Source organism: Crotalus tigris, unplaced genomic scaffold (genome assembly GCF_016545835.1).
Source record: "Crotalus tigris isolate CLP2741 ecotype Arizona unplaced genomic scaffold, ASM1654583v1 scf7180000017881.257975618366:2651188, whole genome shotgun sequence".
NCBI lineage: Eukaryota > Metazoa > Chordata > Lepidosauria > Squamata > Viperidae > Crotalus > Crotalus tigris.
The window spans coordinates 350,696-370,358 of NW_024096698.1; the positions used below are offsets into that span (position 1 = coordinate 350,696).

Consider the following 19,663-nt stretch of genomic DNA (forward strand, 5'->3'; position numbering starts at 1 on the left):
CTCATGCTCTACCTGTATTGCCCTCAGGACAAATTTAATTTTTTTAAAATTGATTAAAAAAAAACCACACCAGAATAATCCTGCATCCAATAGAATACAATTGTTCCATGCTATTGGCTCAGTTTGTGAGCTCCCTGTATCTATAACTGGATTACCTCTGCATCCTGCTCACGGAGGTGATAAGTTTCCTGTAAGTATTCCAACATTTGTGAACAGAATGTCCTCTTCTGCAGGAGACTCTCCAGAAGTAAGACCAGCTGGTCCGGGGAAAGCTAAAAGAAAATAAGTAGCTTGTGAGATAAAATTATAACATTTTTGTAATTCAGATAAAAGAGGATAGACAGTGACTAGTCTCAGGTAACCTATGAAAGTAAATCACGTGCTTGTAATATATAGAAACAGTGTGCGAGTTCATTATGGACACTCTTGTGTCATTATTCTAAGAAACTCCTTTATCAAAATGAAGTGAGAGGTTGTTCCTTTGTCCAATTCTTACTTAAGTAAGATTAAACCTATACTAATCTCAGTTAACTGATAAATATATATTATCAGCTAACATGCTTTGCAAAATATACCACATTATTTAATTTTCATAGAAAATTATCAAAAGCACAAATTATACTGCATCACTTCCTGGAGATTTTAATATATATAGGACTAAAGAACTGTAGCAAAACAGAAATACAAATTTATCCAACTTTCTTTTTCAAAATTGAAATAGCAACAATATCATTTGCATGCACACATATATCCCTATCTCCATATATCCATCCATCCATCCATCCACCCCTTTTAGTGCAATTCTAAGCATACTTATTCAGAGGTAAATTCCCTATAGTGGGTTTAATTTTCAACTAAGAATATAAATAATTCTAGTTTACTGAATGCACAATAGAAGAAAATGAGGGATTTTATTGCAGGGAAAATGAAGAGAGAAAAAATTACAAAACCACTATATAAACAAGTCCTTAAGTTCTACATTTATTCTGCTTTCTTTATATGAAAAAAATATTGAAAATAAGGTCAAGGGACAGGAAATAAACCATTTGAATGGGAGGTTTGGTGTTTTAAAAAGCAGCATGTGGTTTCTCGTGTAGCCAATTTTTCATTCCACAAAAAGAGAAGATAATTCTGGGCATAAAATTTCTAGCTTGCAGACCCAACATAACCAAATAATGGAAGCTCAGGACAGAACTGCTCCAAAATGAAGGACAGTTGGAGAAGACATACTGCAATTATCTGTATGTTTATGGTTACCTGTAACATCTCCAAGAGTATGGATTACTAGATTCTATAGTCTCTAAGGATATCTAACCATGTCGTACGACTGTATTACTATTATCCTTTCCATCTTAACTATTACCTATTCCTATTGATATCTTATGACTATCACTTTGTTAGCTATATCATATGAATTATGATTGTTATCTTATTTTTTATGATTTATCACTTTATTGCTTGTATGAACACCGAGAGCTTATGCACCAGAGACAAATTCCTTGTGAGTCCAATCACACTTGGCCAATAAAGAATATTGTATTGTATTGTATTGTATTGTATTGCATTGCATTGCATTGTACTGTACTCCATTCCATTCCATTCTGTTAAGTCAAAATAGAGTCATTTTAAAAGGTATCATATATTAAAACTGGGAGAAAGGATTGTTTGCTTCTCTATTACTCTAGGACAGGGTATCAAACCTTGGCAATTCTGGGAGTTGAATTCCACAGGTCTTAAAGTTGCCAGGGTTGGACACCCCTGCACTAGGATATCCTACATTTCTTTCTGATTTGTTTCCATTTACCAGGTTCATGCTATTAAAATGAGAGGTCATTATGCAAATTTATTTTTTTCAGTACTTACAGACTGTTCAAAGTTATCCCTCTTAATGCAACCTGTGACATTACCATTTAATCAATAAGGCACAAAAATGATATAATTGTAAGATGGACAGTATCCATCTTGCATGTAGTTAAAGCTACAACTTAAGTACATTTACACAAGTTCCAGTGAAGATTAGTGAAATTTATCAGTGGGCTTGTGACAGAAACGGGTAGCTTTTTAGAAAAATTGGTACTTTGAATATAAAATCTTAAATGTAGCAATAAGAAAACTAATCAATTAGCATTCTGGAACTCATACTCTAGATGTGCAGATTTCAACTCCAGAACGTTTACGATGGCAAGGGAAATATAAGACTTGAATTTACATGTTTGGTTCGTATTTAGATTGAGGAATACAGTTTTAAACAACTGTGTCTGCTCAATTTCATTTATATAATACAATTATTTGTGAGGCTCTTTAAAGTGAAATAGTGAGGTGTTTCTGGAAAATCACTGTCTACTTCTGAATTGAAGTTCAAGTGTTGCATAATGTTATTTTATAAATATTTCTTCTTTCTCCATAGAAACTGCTGCCATTTACCAGAAACAGCACCAAAGACTTAAAAATTGACTTGTGGTTTCCTTTGAAATGTACCTTTGGCATTGACTTTATACGTTAACTGTACAAGGAACTATTGTTTAAAATTTCATCAGTGTTCTGAGTTTGGCCAAGTTAAGCAAAGAAATGTAGAAACAAGGTAACCACATGACCTCAGTTTACCTCTGTGAAATTCATATCATTATGCATTATGCAGTTAAAACTTTGAGATTTTGAAAAATGATTGAAAAGCAACCAAAATGATAGGGCAAAGTAAGAATCTTCCACATTACTTTTGCCATTCATCTCCAATCCTGAATTTTATATTAAGAGCAAACAACACTAGGGAGAAATTACAAAATATTAAACATATAAAATGTGCATTTCTCATGTATGAACTAAATGTATGTGCATATGTGAAATGTATATGCAAAATATACACTTTCTATTTGATTTTGAAATGGTATTTTTGAAACTTATAATCAATTGAAGAAGTAGAATTTAATAGAGGACAAACGTGGACTTGTTCCATACACGACTCATGATGTATTTATGACCACCTCAAGATATTCTCTCATACCGTTTATGATGTGAGTGTCCTATCTGTGTCCTTCAGATAGAATGTATACATTAAATTCTAACTATGTTGTCTATATTTCATTCTTTAGCTCAAACCAATATAAATAATATTAAAAATGTACAAACTTAAAATATGTTTTGATTGGTGATTAGCTTTTTTCAGCTCCATTCTCCTTTCACTGACATGTATCTATGTCAAGGGTCTTCAACCTTTCAGGCTGGCGGTGGCATTGGTGGGAGGGGGAGAAGGGATGGTTTCACATATGTGCTTGCAGCTTGCACGACCCGGTCCCTAAAGGGCCAGGAGCTGGTACTGGGCTGTGTACCAGGGGTTGGGGACCCCTAATCTATATGATTACATGATTCTTTCCGTGATAGTTTGTTGATTAATTTGCAAGACTTTCAAACAATTATTTGAAATCGTATGATTAGCAAATCCATGCTGATTCTTTTCTTCTAAATCCATGCTACAATTACTATAACCAGCTTATATGACTCTTCCTTATAGCTTATAACAATAAACAGTTAGGACTGATGTTTGGACAGAATATCACCATTTTGAAATAATGCACTTTAGGGCACTCCTGTAAGAGGTAACACAAATTACTGCTGTAACTCTAAGTGGGATCATTTAATTTCTAACAGGATCTGGTTGAATTTCAAAGCAACTGAAAGCAGTTGGATAATCTCCCAAAAGGGATGGCAATTTAGGTGACAATATCTGGGTTGCAAAAACTATGAAAACACTAGAGGGCAGCAGAAATATTACAGAAAGCTGCTTTACTGCCCTCTAATGCTCATCCAAATTTTTGCAGCCCTGGATGTACTATCCCTAATGGTAAACCATCACACTTTAAGTAGACTTGTAAATTTACAAAGAACAGTGTTACTGAACACAGGCTCCCAATCACTTTTTTATATTTTCATTGATTTTTTTTTCTGACATGGATTTATCCAGATATTAATGAATGACCTGTGTAATATTCTCCCACTCCATACAATAAGGTCAAAGCATCAGAATCTGTAGTCCTCGACTTACAACAAATCATTTAATGACTGTTCAAAGTTACAATGGCACTGAAAAAGTGATTTATAATCATTTTTCACACTTATGACCATTGCAGAATCCCCACAGTCATGTGATCAGAATTCATGGCCTTGGCAATTGATTCATATTTATGGCAGTGGCCCAGGTCACCTTTTGCGACCTTCTGACAAGCAAATTAAGTGAAGCCAGATTCACTTAACAACCGTGTTACTAACTTACCAACTGCAGGGATTCACTTCACAACTGTGACAAGAAAGGTTGTAAAATGGGACAAAACTCACTTAACCGTCTCAGGATCAGAAATTTTGGGCTCAACTGTGGTCGTAAATTGAGGACTATCTCTACATAAAAGGTTAAGAAAAATATAGGCCTGCTGCACTGAATTGGATGTTTGCAAGAATTTTTTCAGACCTCTGGCCAAGCAGTGTGATACAAATTTAACATTTGTTGTTAAAGAGTTAAAGAGAAAAGAAAGGTAACTGATAAAAATATAGCAAACTTGGCTGGTAGGAAAAATTGCATCAGTGAGAGATACTGCCAAGGCAACAGAGGGCTTAAAAGCTAGCCTTAAAAAAAATAATCGTTTTTCCCATGATTGTTTCTGCCAAATGTGTTTTAAGGGAGAGTACTAGAGAAAAGACATAAATTATTATGTTATGCTGAGCGGGCTGAAATAGTCTGTAATTTTCAAAGAACAGTTCCATATGCCAGCCAAAAAATCATATTCCTTGAAATGGTAAATTCTCACAAGCGTCTCTAGAGGTCTTTAAAGTTTAATAATTCTTTTAAGTGTAACAACTGAGGTTTTTAAATCATTTTTACTGGGTTACAGATAACACACGCTGAACTGTACTGTGCTCGTCTGCAGGTTCACACATGTACACGTTTTTTGAAGTTTGCATTCCCGACTCTTTAACTTCCAAAGTCCGGTTGGAAAAATGCAGCAAAGCCAAGTTTGAAAAAATAAGAAAAATACATTCCTAAAAATGCAACCAAATCAGAAAAGAACAATTGTAACAATGCATTCTGACTAAGCAGCTTCTGGGTAGTCCTAGCTTCCCCAGGATCTAAACAGGAACTAGATTTATAGATCTACTTAGTAAGACAAATGCCTAACAGAGTCATTTTTTAAAGTGAACTGAAGTCTCCAACTGCAACTCGTTGGAAAAAGTTTTTGACAAAGCAAGTACAGGATTTGAGCAGCAACAAAAGCAAGCTTCTTTATATCCCAATGTCAAATAAAATAGGCACAGGGAAAACTCTCTCTTACTGCATTCAAAGCTTCCTCACTGTTTTCTACAAGGTCACTGGCCTCTCCTCCCAGAAGACCACCCACCTTAAAAGAGACTATTTGTCAAACCGGCATTAGCATAATGAAATAAATACCAGATCCTCAACTAATTCTGGAAAAAAAATGTCATTGAAACGTTTAACTACTGACCTTCCACCGCTATAAAAATGTGACAGAGATATATGCACTTGAGCATCCAACAGCATGACGACTTGTGCCGCACCCCTAAGCCAGGACACAAATCATTAAGGAGTACAGCTGGTATTCTGAATATCCCATTTGCTACAGTCTGCACTTGAATGAATTCATTGAAAGCCTCCTCAAAGGGAAAAAGTGCCTGGACTCATGCAACAACCAAGTGATGCTGGCGTGATTTCTATTATTACTCCATTATCACACTGGGACCTGTGCCTAAATGAGCATACTTCCTCCCTGATGCCATTTCCTTTTATCCTGGCTGTAGCCTAAAATTGGATCAATGGGAGTAATACCTATGATGTCATTTCATTTAGAGCTACTGCCTCCTCCTTCTCCTCCTCTTTCTCCTGCACATACAGATGGATCAATTCTTCCCAAAAATGGTTAAGAAATGCATAGGGAGTGGATTCTCCCAGAAATGGGTTCTCCGCTATATCCGTCTATGTTATTACGGAAAGGAACTGTTTATGCTGATGGAAAACAGCAGTTGGGTGTGGGGAGAGAAGGGGTTGTTTTTTTCGATCCACTACTGTGCGCTGGAGAATGCTGGCTAAAACTCAACACAAACAAGTCCCAAAACAGAATTAGAAAACTTGACCTTTGAATATTACAAAGAGACGTCTTTTCTTTTCAGACATACAAGTACAGCCCTTCCCCCTTAAAAGAACACAGTGTTTTACTGTCCCTGTAAAAGTTTTACGAGATTTCCCCAAGTAAAGCAGAATGCCTTCCTATGCCTCTCTCTCTCTCAAAAAAAAAAAAAAAAAAAAAAGGAGGGAAGGGAAAGAAGGCAATCCACAGCTTTGGTAGTGAATGGCTACCATTAGACAAAGCTTCCTCATTAAACACTGATAAAAAAGCTGTCAAATTAGTTCAAGAAACTGGCTTTATAGGGTCAGGGTATCTCTTGCAGCCTGTACTTTGAGCCAAGCCAAAAAGGGAAAATGGCCAAGACTCTCTCGTTATAAACCCTTTGCTTTGTCAATTTTCCTTCAGGGTTGTTTTCTACTGGCTGCAATTAAACTAAGACATTCTTAGAACAATTGTTTCATCTGCCAAGGACAGAAATCAAGAAAAATTAAATATTACAACAAAATTCAAAGCTGTGTTTCTTACTTAACAGTAAACACATTTAGAAAGACCTTGTCAGGGTATAACTCAAATGATATTCCTCAATGCTGTTGTTTTCCCTCTGTAATCTGCACCCCCCAACCCCCACCCCGGTCTTTCTTTCTTTTCAAATGAATGCAAGCATTTCTCCTTCAGGGACAAACATACGTTTATTTTAACCAACATGTGAATTTAATAAAACAGCCACAAAACCAGCTGTGAAAAAACCAGAATGATATTCTGCAGCGAGAAGGTTCAACCATGAAAAAATGAACCAGGATCGAGTTAAGAGGCAGAACCATCTATGAAAATAAGTCTGCAGCAGATGAGCTGAGTGTCCACGCACACAGTCTGAATGAAAAGACAATGCTGTTTTAAGGCCAATAAGCCTAATCTATCCTTTATTCTGAGGGTATGAAGCCTTTTTCATACAGGGGGACAAACTACCTGCTAAGCTCTCTCTTTTTCACATATAAACAAAATCAAACTTTTTAAAAAAATAATGAGAGGATTAGGACCAAAAAAGAGAGGAATCTATATTGATACTGAGCTGAATTTAAATACAAAAAATGTGACTTCTCATAATGGATATTTTCATTTTCCTTCTTTTTTGGTTGCCACATAAAAGAATGATCCCCAACTACTCTAGGGAATTTGGGGTGTAACACAGCTCTGGAGCAGCACTCTTGATTTATTTAGATTATCCCTCCTTTTCTCTCCATAGGTGTATTTACTCTTGATTTCTGAGGTCCATGAATCTTGGGAGAATCTACTCAACTAAATCCTCTCATTTGTTTGTTATTTAGTTAAAATATTTGTAATTTTCAAATAATTTTTATTCTATTTTAAATCTATTTTAAAGCTCTAATATCCCATTGTTTTATGTGCTTTCCACTGATAATGGTTGATACTTTTAACCACTACTACAATCTTATGCTGAAAGTTGTTTTCAGGTAAATATTCTTCTGAATATTGTATCTAACTTCTAAATCTTGTTTATGATGTTTTTTATGTGGGGAAAGGTCTTGAGTTGGCAGTCTTTCAAGACTGCCTATTCAATCCACTTCTCAATATATAACCATTACACTGTTTTTCAGCACTACCAAATATGATTAAAGAAATAACTTTAAGAACCTCTGAAATATTCGTCCATAGAAACCTTAAATGTTTTTTAAAAGTTTTAGCCTTTCTCATAGTTTAAATATCCACCATGCAGATGGGAAAAGAAGCAACAGGATTAAATGAGTATGTACCTTCTGTTCAATGTTTATAGAATAATTTATATCAGCACTACATACACCATTATAGATTCAAACTGAAATTTCATCTTGGTGTGCAAAATATAACCAAAATGCTCTAGTATATGAAATTATGTTGTGATTTGAAATTCTGACTGCTATATTTTAAAAATCACAACACCCAATAAAAAAAAGTGGGCAGGGTTTCTGAATCAACCAAAGAATTAACCTCATATTCATAAATGGGCCTTCTGGAACTCAAAAGAGAATTCTTAACATGACACAACTATTTTTGATATATTCAGAGGCACAGCGGTATCACTGATGCTTAATAATAGTAGAAGTGGTATTAATCAGCTACAGGGTGATTGTATTGACGTCAACAGTAAATACTGTTGGAAACAGTATAATTATTGTTGCCTGTAGTACAATGTTTCTTGATTCATCATTCATCATTCATCATTCTTCTTTCCAACCATGTGTATATAACTCAAGAAGACACTTCAGATATACAATTAGGATGATTTACACCATAACAACTTTGGCTTTAAAATGTTATAAGATTCTTTTTATTCTTGCTGAAAAGACTGACACAGAAACTACTAATATGCTCTGCTTTTGCCTCTTAGTTTCAGCATTCTTAGCCCTCTAAGACAATAGCTATAATGGAGCTGATTTGCATCTAGAAGACTAGAGACTAGAAGCAAAGTCAAGAAGTAGGTAGAGAAGCTCATTAATTATCCTTTTATTTTAAAGAACTTTTATACAAATTATTATTAACAGAAAGGGAATTCTTTTCAGTTTATTTATTAATACATTCATCATGCTTTTTTAAAAAATATATGAGACATTGCTAGATGAAACTAAATCTTAACAAGTAGTAAAATAAAATGTAAAGAATGAAAAAACAATTTGTTATAATTGAATTTCATTGAAAATGTCATCATCATGCACAATCTGAGTTTAAACAATTATTGCTAGAATTTGGCTCCAAATCCACAGAATTATTAACATGACTTTAGACTGATCAATCCATATTAAGAATGTGTAAATTTTTCTGTACCATCAGAATTTAAGATTGACATCATAGTTTGTGGATTAAAAACAATACTAATAATATGAAAGAGGAGCAAGAAGGAAAATTGATTCGTTTTTCAGACCTTTACTCCCCCTTTAAAAATAGTGCTTAGTTTATAACATTGTTAACAAAGTGACATGTATTTTTTATTTAGTTTAATGTAATTATTTTTTAACAAAAAACTAATTGATAAATTCATTTTATACCTGTTTTTAAAGGAACAGCAATGCCAAACAATAGTATTTTATTTCAAAATAATGTCAGATTTAACACCCATATACAATATTCATTGATACAGATTAATCCAAACATTTGCTCCTAATTGGAGGAATACATAATTTACATCTGAAATAGACAACAAGATCTGGTGTGGGCACCCCTCTGTACCTGTTATTGCTCTTTAAAAAACTGTGTCTTTTCCAATAGCCAATAGATTCAAGAACACATTTGTTTATGGGCCACTTGAATTTGAACTCATTTTCTCCTGAACTGCATCGTTATAACCAGAAGCTTAGAAAAGATGCAGTGTCTTAAGGAATAACCAAAAGATACCCAGAGGAGGACTATTTTCTCTTTCTGCAGCAATCCTTTTCCTAACCTCATATGTATCTGTCACTGAGCTTATTTGGTCTATTGTTTAGTAAATAATATCCTATATCTTCTTTGACATCCTAGAAAAGAGTAGAATTTCAAAACTGGTGTCCTTCAGAGAACTCTAATTACAGTATCAGTTAATAATATGGCTTAAGCATATGGAAGATACTGAAAAATAGAGAGTTGTGTCTGCTGTGTTTCTTCTTTAATCTGACAACACATCATATCCTTCAATACTTTCCTGATTTATATTAGCTAAGCTTCCTTCTAGGTTCTCTTATTTCCCAATAACCATTTCATATCAATTTTTTCTTGCTATATGTAGCTCGGATGATTAATACAGCCAAACCATACTTTTACTTCAAGGCCAGATATAAATTGCCAAGACATGATTTTTTGTTTTACTATCTGCTCAAACTTTCTTGCTAAAACACAGCTATGTTTAATTTGTGTTAGATATCCCTTTTGTGAAATTGTTAGATTTATATTAAAGGAGTCAATATAGTTCCCTGAATAATTTCACACAGAGGAGATCTGTGTGAAACTGAGGTAAATGCAATGATGACACTGGATATTCCTGATTTTGTGATTGTCAGGAAAAAAAAAATGCCCTGAAAAACTAGCCTCTCTACCAAAGGAGTAGAAAATGGCTAAAAGTTAATGTTTAAAAGGGGATAGTAGAATTCAGAAAAGTACTATTAGTTTACTATCTATACTTTATAAAACTGAAAAAAGGCATGATTAAAAATAGAGTATAAAGCATAGAGAAGTAACTAGTCTTAAGGAAGAAGATTTAATTAATGTCCATGAAGAGTAAGCATCTCATTCATCTTTTAATGGTTCTTTAAAAGTGTCAACACTCATGTGGAAGAGTAATTCAGGCTGGTGATACTGGGTTTTTTTTTTTTTTCTCTTCTGGACTTTCAAAGGTTTTGTTCAAGGACCTACACAAAGCCTCCTAAGCAAATTTAATAGTCCTGGGAAAAGAAGGAAAGCTCTCATATCAATCTGCAGCTGTGACATAAATTACTTTCCCTACTAAAGGAAGAAACTCTCTCTTTTCTCAAAGAACCTGGAAATTATAATTCCACTAAAGGATTTAGGAAATATATTAGAATTCTGTTGAATGTTGAATATATCAGAAATTTGTCTGAATGTTTACAGTCAGTTTACATACCAGAATTCGCCTATAGCAATGATCATGCTTGCTGGGAATAATGATCCAAAATATTTAGGGGGGACCAGGTCACCTACTTCTCTTGTTTGCACTCAAAAAAAGTGTACCCACAAAGAAGCCATGACAGCTTTAATATCAAGTAATATCTTACTCTTTCCAGAAGCATCAGATTATGAATTCTGTGCTTTGAGGTCTTACAGTTTTGAATAACAATAGATTGGATGTGCATTAGAGTACTTTTTCCCAGAAAATTGTCTCTTCAAAGTTAACAGAATGAAGTCAGTTAGGGTATACTCAATAAACGTTTTAAAGATGTTGCTTTATCTCTTAGAGGCTGCACCGCCCACAGAGGCTTCAACACAAAAAGTTCCAGTTGTATGCAAAATATATTTCCAATAATGCTTCTAATGGAAAGAAGATCCACTTAAGGACAAATCTCAAATCCACAATGCATTCTAAGTGCTTTGAAATGTCATAAATGATTAAACATACAAGATCTAAGAAAGTGTTGAGCTAGCAAAATGGAAACCAGGTGGCTTCTAAGCAGGTTTGGTCAGGTTATAGGGTTTTGCCCCCCCCCCCACCAGCCTGAGTATTCACAAAGAAACATTTCATCAGAACTTTACCCTTGAGCATAATAATTCCATTTTAGAGAAAATGGATAATCCTAAACCTTTAATGTCTGTCCTATATACATAGATTTTATGTTGATTGCCCTGTACATCACAGGCTGTCTGTATCAGCATAACCCTGTATTTAAAAAGAAACTGAGGGAGGAAAAGGATGTGGAAGAGTTTTCCTGAAGTCTGTGGAAAAGGATAGGCCTTCATTTTCCTTTTTAGGCAAACTAATGACATGTAAGTGAATCTGTATAACGATATTACAGTTTATTAAGACCGACTGGACAAATTATGTTGCCATAGATACCTTCAGAGATTTGGAAGAAACTTCTGCTTCTTCTGTTTTTCAGGGTTTAATAATTGATTCATAAACTTATTCCAGTATGAAATTTATTAGCCAAGAATGTGGTTAAGTGGTGATGTGTTTTTATTTTGTTTTTCAGGATTATAATGCAAAGGATTTTTGAATATAAACAATTAAATTTCCATAGTTTAAAAATATTTCAAATGCTTAAAAGTTAAACGCATGCAAAAAGCAAAGCCTATTTAATGGCAGCTACTGGATAGCACGTATCTCAAAAATACTTTTAAAAATACTGTTATAACATTATATATGCCCTTTTTAATAAACCTTTTTATGTTCTGTTTTTTAAAATAAATACGTATCCCAAGAATACTTGCAGCACAAACTGAATAAAAACAAACAAAATTAGAAAGGTATGCATATAAAGTATGTGCCTTTCACTTGAAGAACTGTTGATTTAACTGGAAGAATTTTGATTCAAACTAAATTTCTTACAGCCCAGTTTGAAAGGTGACCTGCTATTTTAATGCATTTTCTTAAATCAATCCAGTTTTAATGCCTTCTGTGGGATTTAATACTGAAACTGGTTCCCATTATTTATGCAAGTTTATTTACTGTCTAAAGGTACATCTACTTCATCCTTGTTGATTTTGATCTATCTCGTGGCTATACTGAATGCAAGTTTATATATATATTCTTACATTTAATGGACAGATTTTTTTTAAAAACACAAATGCGATGAACTGAGGATGGAAACAATTAGGGAGATGGCAGCATACAGAGGAAAAAAATGTATTTTCCATCTTGCAGCATTTCTGAATAAAATTCTACTTTGGGAAGTAATATTCTTTCCAAACTAAGAAATTATAAAGAATGGATTGAGATTGAATGTTTTTACTTATAAACTACTTTCCAAATGTTGTTTGTATTTTAAATTTCTACAGCTCAAATTAAATTTTATTCCTGGTTTTAGAGAAGCATAAAAATGGGATATCAATCTCTCATCCCAGCTTTAATTCTCAGATAAGTTTAGTCATGGACCTATTATAAAACCAGATCACAGGATTGCTTGAAACTATAATCAAGGCAAACATGTGGTGTTAAAATTCCACAAAACTATGTTTAACTCTCCCTCACCAAACACTGTGGCATTTCACTTAAAATTCATGAATGTCTCTTCCCTGTTATCTTCAATTTTTCAGAAAACAATCTAATACATAAAATTGTCCAAAAGTCTGTATTCCATTCCCTTTCAGGATATTTTTGGAATTTCGTAACCTTCAATTAACTCAGAAAATTCAACATGAAGGATGCTGAAGCATCAGAGTTCACGTTCCAAACTCAAATTAAACAGCTAGACAATTGGACCAATAAACAGCTAAGGATTCCTCATAAGAATTTTTTTTTCAAGATAACTTAAGATTTAACCCTCTTATCCTCTTTCATCATCCCATCATCGTTACCCAATTCAATTCAAGTTGTATTCAATCTAAATACAACTCTGAGGTTAATATTAATTTAAAAGAGGAACAAGGCAAATGCTCAACTTATAGAAGCCATACAAACTGTACAGCAATACACACTATTATTCCCCACATTTAATTAAGCTCAGTTTATTGGACTTCGTATGCCAGGGCTATATTTTTCATTCTGACATCACCTGAAAGTAATGAATGGTATTAATGATCTTGGGCAAAAGATCCATTCTTCCTGAAATTATCTGGAAAGCATTCATGTCTGCTTATGTGTAGTAATGTCATCAGTTCACTTCTGTGTCTGCCTCTGATATTCAGGGAGACATGCCAGAATCCTGCATCACTGCACACCTTCCTGTGTTTGAATGCAGAGGAGACAGAAAAGGGACCTGCAGCTGAACTGCCCCTTTGTATCTCTTTGGGTCCTGTCTCTGTCTCCTCTATGCCATATTCTAAAGCTATTTTTTTTGTTCCTGGTGAGTCACCCTGGAAGCCCTGTGGCCCCGTTTTGTAATCCTTGGCCCACTGTTCCGGAGGTGGAGAAGGGAGGAGAGGAGGAAGAGGAGGAGGAGGAGAAGGAAGAGGAGCCCAATTTCTCCATTATATCTCTCATTATATACTCGCCCAGTAATGGTTTCTACCCCATCAGATCAGTCCTCCCCATCCTTGTTCTGCAGCATCCATTTCTTACCCAGCTCAATGAAGGCTTTAGCGAAGCCTCTGCATGCATTCTCTGGTTTGTTGTGTAAAGGCAACCTTCTTTCCACTTCGGCTTGCCACAAGCCAGAAAGAAAAGAACACATTTTTTCTCTCTCATCCTCTCTCTCCTTACATTTTTTCTTCTTTTTGCGCTCCACTTTGAAATTGGTATTTGGTTTTAACCAATATCTTTACCACCGATATCCCATTAAATAATTGTTTTAATGTATCATTATTGATGTATGAATGGCTAAATGAAAAACAATGAATTTAAACTTTATTTGGATTCTTTTTGGAGAAGAAACATGTAAATTATGTAAAAAGAAAAATTATTAATGATTGACGATGCCATTTATATTCTATTTCAGCAATTTATTGGCTGTACAAAGCTGATACTAAATTATTGTGAAGTAATGTATCTCAAATACAGTTCTAACACTAATGCAGAATTGATTGGAAATCATCCTTTTTATTTCCTTCAACATACTTTATTCCAAAGTGAAATATGAAATAAGAAGCAGAGCAGACAATGGACTGGATCCAACTGATGTAGATCAAAGGCCGTCTGATTCAGCAATAGATTACTTGAGAAATAGAGGATAGCAATTTTGTTGATTTCTCTCACCTCATACATTAGAAATTAAGTCTACTGTACAATAGTAGGAATGATAATGGTAATAGTTGTGGGAGGATGAATAAATTGGTTTAAACTCTACTTTGTTTTGAATTTGTCTCAATGGACACTCCTCACATGGGCCAAAACTCAGCCATAATCTCTAACACCTTCTCAGGTCACTAACTGTTCCAATAATTCCTTAGCCTTTTTGCAATAATATTGGTGTGGAATTTATCATTGCAGTTTACAGATTAAACATCAGACAATGCATCATGACATAAAACTTAGCACTTAGCAATTCAAATACCACTCCATATAAAGATCTCAATATTTATTCTGGATATATTCCATGAAATATACATGAAACATCATAATTATTGTTGGATTGGACAATAATACAATAAGAGTTAATAATATTGCATTATTTGTGCTGCTAAACAATAAACATTATTTAAGGAGGAGGACTACACAAATGGATCATTATTCCTTAAAGTGTTAACTTTTATAAAATGGTATCTCAATATATATGATCATGTTTTAATAAAATCAATTCCAATTAATACAGAGTCTTTTTTATTATATACTTCATGTCAATCCAGCTCTGGACATGGTTTTACAGAAAAATGTGCTTATTTTGTACACAAATTAATATTTTAAATAGATTTTGTAGCATGGATATTGAATCTGAATGTGGTTGTCAAAGAAAATAATGCAGAAGTATAACATCTACGCTTAACTGCATATTTAGGTTAGCACTATTTTTGAAATTTGAATCTATTTCTTTGCATTATGTTGATTTATTTTCTAAGTGTTTATTGATTTTAGTACAAGTCCAATAATACAAATATTTTAAATGCTAAACATAGTTAACTAAGTCCAGTAATAACAATCAAGATAAAATTATTTAACTTTACGTAATTATATAAATGTATACTTCTATGTGTATACTTAATTAGTAATATATTAGAATATTTACAGAGGATTGCAGAAATGTTAGATTATTTTTCCTTGCTATTTAAATAGTTTCTATAATTTTGTATATTCTGCTCCAATATTTTTGTGTAACAATCTAAAACTATACTGTGTTATATAAAATCAAATTAAATCCAGTCTAGCTCCAAATGAACACCTTTTGAAAACTCAAGCTATTGCAATTAAATATTGATTCTTTGTAAAGTAAAGATTAAAGGGGGTAAAAATCTCAGTCAAAAACATTCTCTACCAGACTGCAAACCTTTCAGTTGAAGTTTGCAAGCTTTCAAGTTAGTGCTACATAATGGTATTTGGCAATTTGAGAACCCATATAAAGTTCAGTTTATTGAATTAAAATATACATTAAAATTCAATATTGCCTTCCTCAATTCTCAGTGCAAAATCAAAGTATAGTATATAAATCTGATTCTGCAATGTGAATGGAAATTCTAATAATGACAAGGTCACATTTTCAGTAACAAATTTCTAGCAAATTTTAACAGAACAATTAAAAATATGAAGATGGACAATTTTGCTAATTTTTCTCTAGCTCTTACTTCCCTATACCATACACTTGCTTTTACTTTTTTCATAATCCTGCTTCGATTACAATTAACTATTCTGTGACAAACCCCTTTTTTGAAAACACTATCAGAAAATAAAAGAGGATGACCTCATATTTTACCAATTCTCAATTGACATGTAAAAGCTTGGAAAGAACAGATCAAACCCTGTTTATTCCAAAACAATGTGCACAAAAGATTCTAGGCATTTCATAAATAATAAACATGGTCTGACAACTGTCCAAGCTAATATCTATTTTAACTTTCAAAATCTAAGTACAGGGAAGTAAGAACTAGACAAAAAATTAGCAAAATTGTCCACCTTCATATTTTTAATTGTTCTGTTAAAATTTGCTAGAAATTTGTTACTGAAAACGTGAGCTTGTCATTATTAGAATTTCCATTCACATTGCAGAATCAGATTTATTTACTATACTTTGATTTTGCACTGAGAATTAAGGAAGGAAATAATGCATTTTAAAATTACATTTTTTTAAAAAAAGAAATGTGCACATAAAAACTGTTCTTTTATTCTCCTTTCAAAATAGACTTGAGGCAAAAGAGGATCTAAGAGTGAAATTTAAAAGGCAAGTCATGTAAAATGTTAGAAGCAATTGTTCTATAAGCACAAGTTTTAAAAATATATTACTTACAAATAATTTTTCTTCCAGACAGCTACAAAGTAATCGAAGACCACATATGCTAGGAACATCTTCCTGCATTATGTTTTTCACCTAGTGAGAAGGTGGAGTTCTCCCTTTTACTACAAAGCTAATCCAACTGTTGCTCCACCCTTGAAATTACAGCATTTAGATCAGCAATTAAATTGTCTGTTCACCTTTTCCCTTACTAAAGCTTCATTTAGACACAATTCAGTAATTACATTTAATTAGAGAACTTAATTGTAGCCTCTGAATAAATAAAACTCATTCAATTGGATTACACTTTCCAAAGACTGATATTCTAATCTCAAGAAAATTTTAAAAAGTGGGAGTTTCTTCCCATCGATTTCCCAGAAAAATGGCCACATATGAATATTTAGGTTTGTTCGTTAAATCGTTTAGATTTTTATCTATACCAGTCATGACCCCTCTTCCTTTTTTAAACTTAAATTGCAGAAGCATCATGTGGTTTAGCATATCCAATGACTGTTTGACAATATACAACTTGAATTTCAATACTGTTATACAAGAATTCCCTGAAAACCCTGGGTGTGGTCCTTGTAAGGACAAACAGTATAAAATAGGTGTGGCAAATAAATGCATTGTATGCTATAAGCTTATAATCTCAGGAATAACTGGAATCCAACACACTTGTTCTAATATTAGAACTTACTCTATATAGGTGCTATATGCTAGTTAAATAAATCAAGGTGAATGTTTGCTTGAATGAGATTTTTCAGACAGCACAGAGCTTTAAATTACATTTGTTTTTCCCTGTGTCATGAACACAATTCATATGGATAAAAATATCTTCTACTTCCAGTTGCATATCAAACTTTATAACAAAAGTATTAAATTATATAGAATTCGGCTTAATCTAAATAGTTTTATAGGTTTCCCAAAATGAAGTTAAAGATCCATTTCTCCCTCAGTTGATTTCTTCGTGAATTACTTCAGAAAACTGAGGAAGTACTGAAGTTCCCAAAATATATAAATTACTTTCAAAAGACTCTCTAAATAAAATATATCACTGCTATAATATAATAGCCCTCATACAATCCAAACATGCACCTACAAAATTCAAGAGATCAAAATAGAATTAGATGAGGAAAAAGCAATAATACAGTGTACCACACAGACTTATATTTATTCAAATGCATAACAATCAAATGAAAAAGGTCATCCAGAGATTTATTATGAATTTTGCTGTTTCTTTTCTTCAATCAGATAAAGGAATGAAAATACTGAATTCCTATCTGGAAGAAGACTGAAATAAGAACAATAATTATAGTTTCAGCCAGATAGGACAAAGGTTTTTTTGATGGTTTATAGCAGGTGTGTCAAACTGCTGGCCTGTGGGTCGGTTGCATCATGCGAAGGCCGCGCCCACCCCAGCTACGGCAATGCAAAAAAAGTTGCGATACATTGCAACATGTCACGTGACACGGAAAGTTTGACACCCGTGGCCTATAGCATTTAACACATTCTGGATGAAATCATACTTCCAAAATGTCTCCAGTGTTGGTGTATTGAGTCATTGTCAGTGAGGTCCAAAGAGTCTACCCACAGAGAGAGCTGGTGGATCAGATACGATTTCTCCTTGACAGAGACCCTGCCCACATTCATGTGTGGTCTAAGAATCTCCTGTAGTCATGGGCTGACTGTTCCAGGAAAAATACATGAGACCGTAAAGAGGCAGTGTTAGGATGCGACAATTTTGAATTTGAACATTAAAATTATTGTGGGAAAATGAGTAATTCCATTAACTAAATCCTCAGGAAGACTAACTGAATTAAGACCCTATATATCTGATAATTATTTCTTATAGAAAGTATAAGAAAAATATAATTTTCTTAGAACTGGTAAGAAGGGGGGTAAGTCTATTTTTTATGGAAGTTCATTTACTGAAGGCTTCTCAATATATCAATACAAGTTTCATTCTGAAAAAAACTAGTATGTGGAAAGGAAAGAGTTAACAAACATTTCAACTTTTATTTTCATAAAATTAAATTATTTTTATCTGTGTAAGTGTTTCAAATCATGAGATATACTGTCAGTTTCTATAGACAAGAATAGGTTTACTTATTTGTTACTCATGAGGAATTAAGCTAGTAAAATGGAAACTGGGAGAATCAGATGTCTTGCTTTTGAAAATACAAATTAAAATTAAAATTAAGCTCTCGGCTTGCTTTCTGAGGGAAAACATTCATTATCAAAGAAATATATAAATTTGTTGTGATCCTTATATCATTACCAAAAATTTTAAGGCTTGTGAAGATGCACGTTAAGAAAGACCATACTAAGTATATTTGTTCAGTGCATTCTCTTTGTGCCTGTTCTGTGTATAAAATGGAAAGCAAGGAACTTGCAAGCTTAACAAACATGATTAAAAAATGTATATTTCATTTGATAAGATAGGTTAATTTCTACATATAACAAGAAGAGGAAACCCATCTTTAGCTACTTTACACAAAGAAATTAATACATTTTGATTACAAAATAGCATATGTCACAGTGCATGCTATATTATGACGTACTATTTCTATAAAGAAAAAAGGATAAAATGTAATATTTAGATCATTATGACAATTAACATGATTCATATAGAAAGTTGATGTTTTGCTTAAAATTGAAGTTATTGCTAGGAAATAATTTATTACAGATAATCAAAATTAATTACATGGAATGGATTTTTAAAAAATACATTTCATTAAAAAAAATAGGAATAAGTCAAACGTTTTACTGGTTTTACTTGACACTGACATTTTTAAAGCATTTTACTCTACCCTGCTTCGATCTTATAATGTATTTTTACTGTCTTGATAGTACTGTGGTTTTTTTTCTTTGTTAATACGATTAAAAGGAGTTACAATGTACCTTATCTGTCAAGTGATTTTTACAGATCTATCCTGCAAATATTTAAGTTTGTTTTATCAGCTAGCATCTCACTGGAGAAGGAATAAGACATCAAACAGTGTCACTGAAGGATTAATATCTTTTGCTTAAAAAAGGAAATGC

General features: G+C 33.2%; 1 protein-coding gene across 4 annotated transcripts in view; it reads right to left on the minus strand.

Moving 5' to 3' along the window:
• LOC120308186 (aminopeptidase O (putative)) overlaps positions 1-19,663 on the minus strand; it is a 191,825-nt gene that overhangs the window by 29,575 nt on the left and 142,587 nt on the right. For all 4 annotated transcript variants that reach the window (XR_005556779.1, XM_039343882.1, XM_039343883.1 and 1 more), the window contains one exon: positions 156-272. Coding sequence is in view for 3 of the 4 variants with exons in the window: in XM_039343882.1 (XP_039199816.1) it covers positions 156-272 (117 nt within the window). In the remaining variant the exon portion in view is untranslated. The remainder of the gene's footprint in view (positions 1-155; positions 273-19,663) is intronic.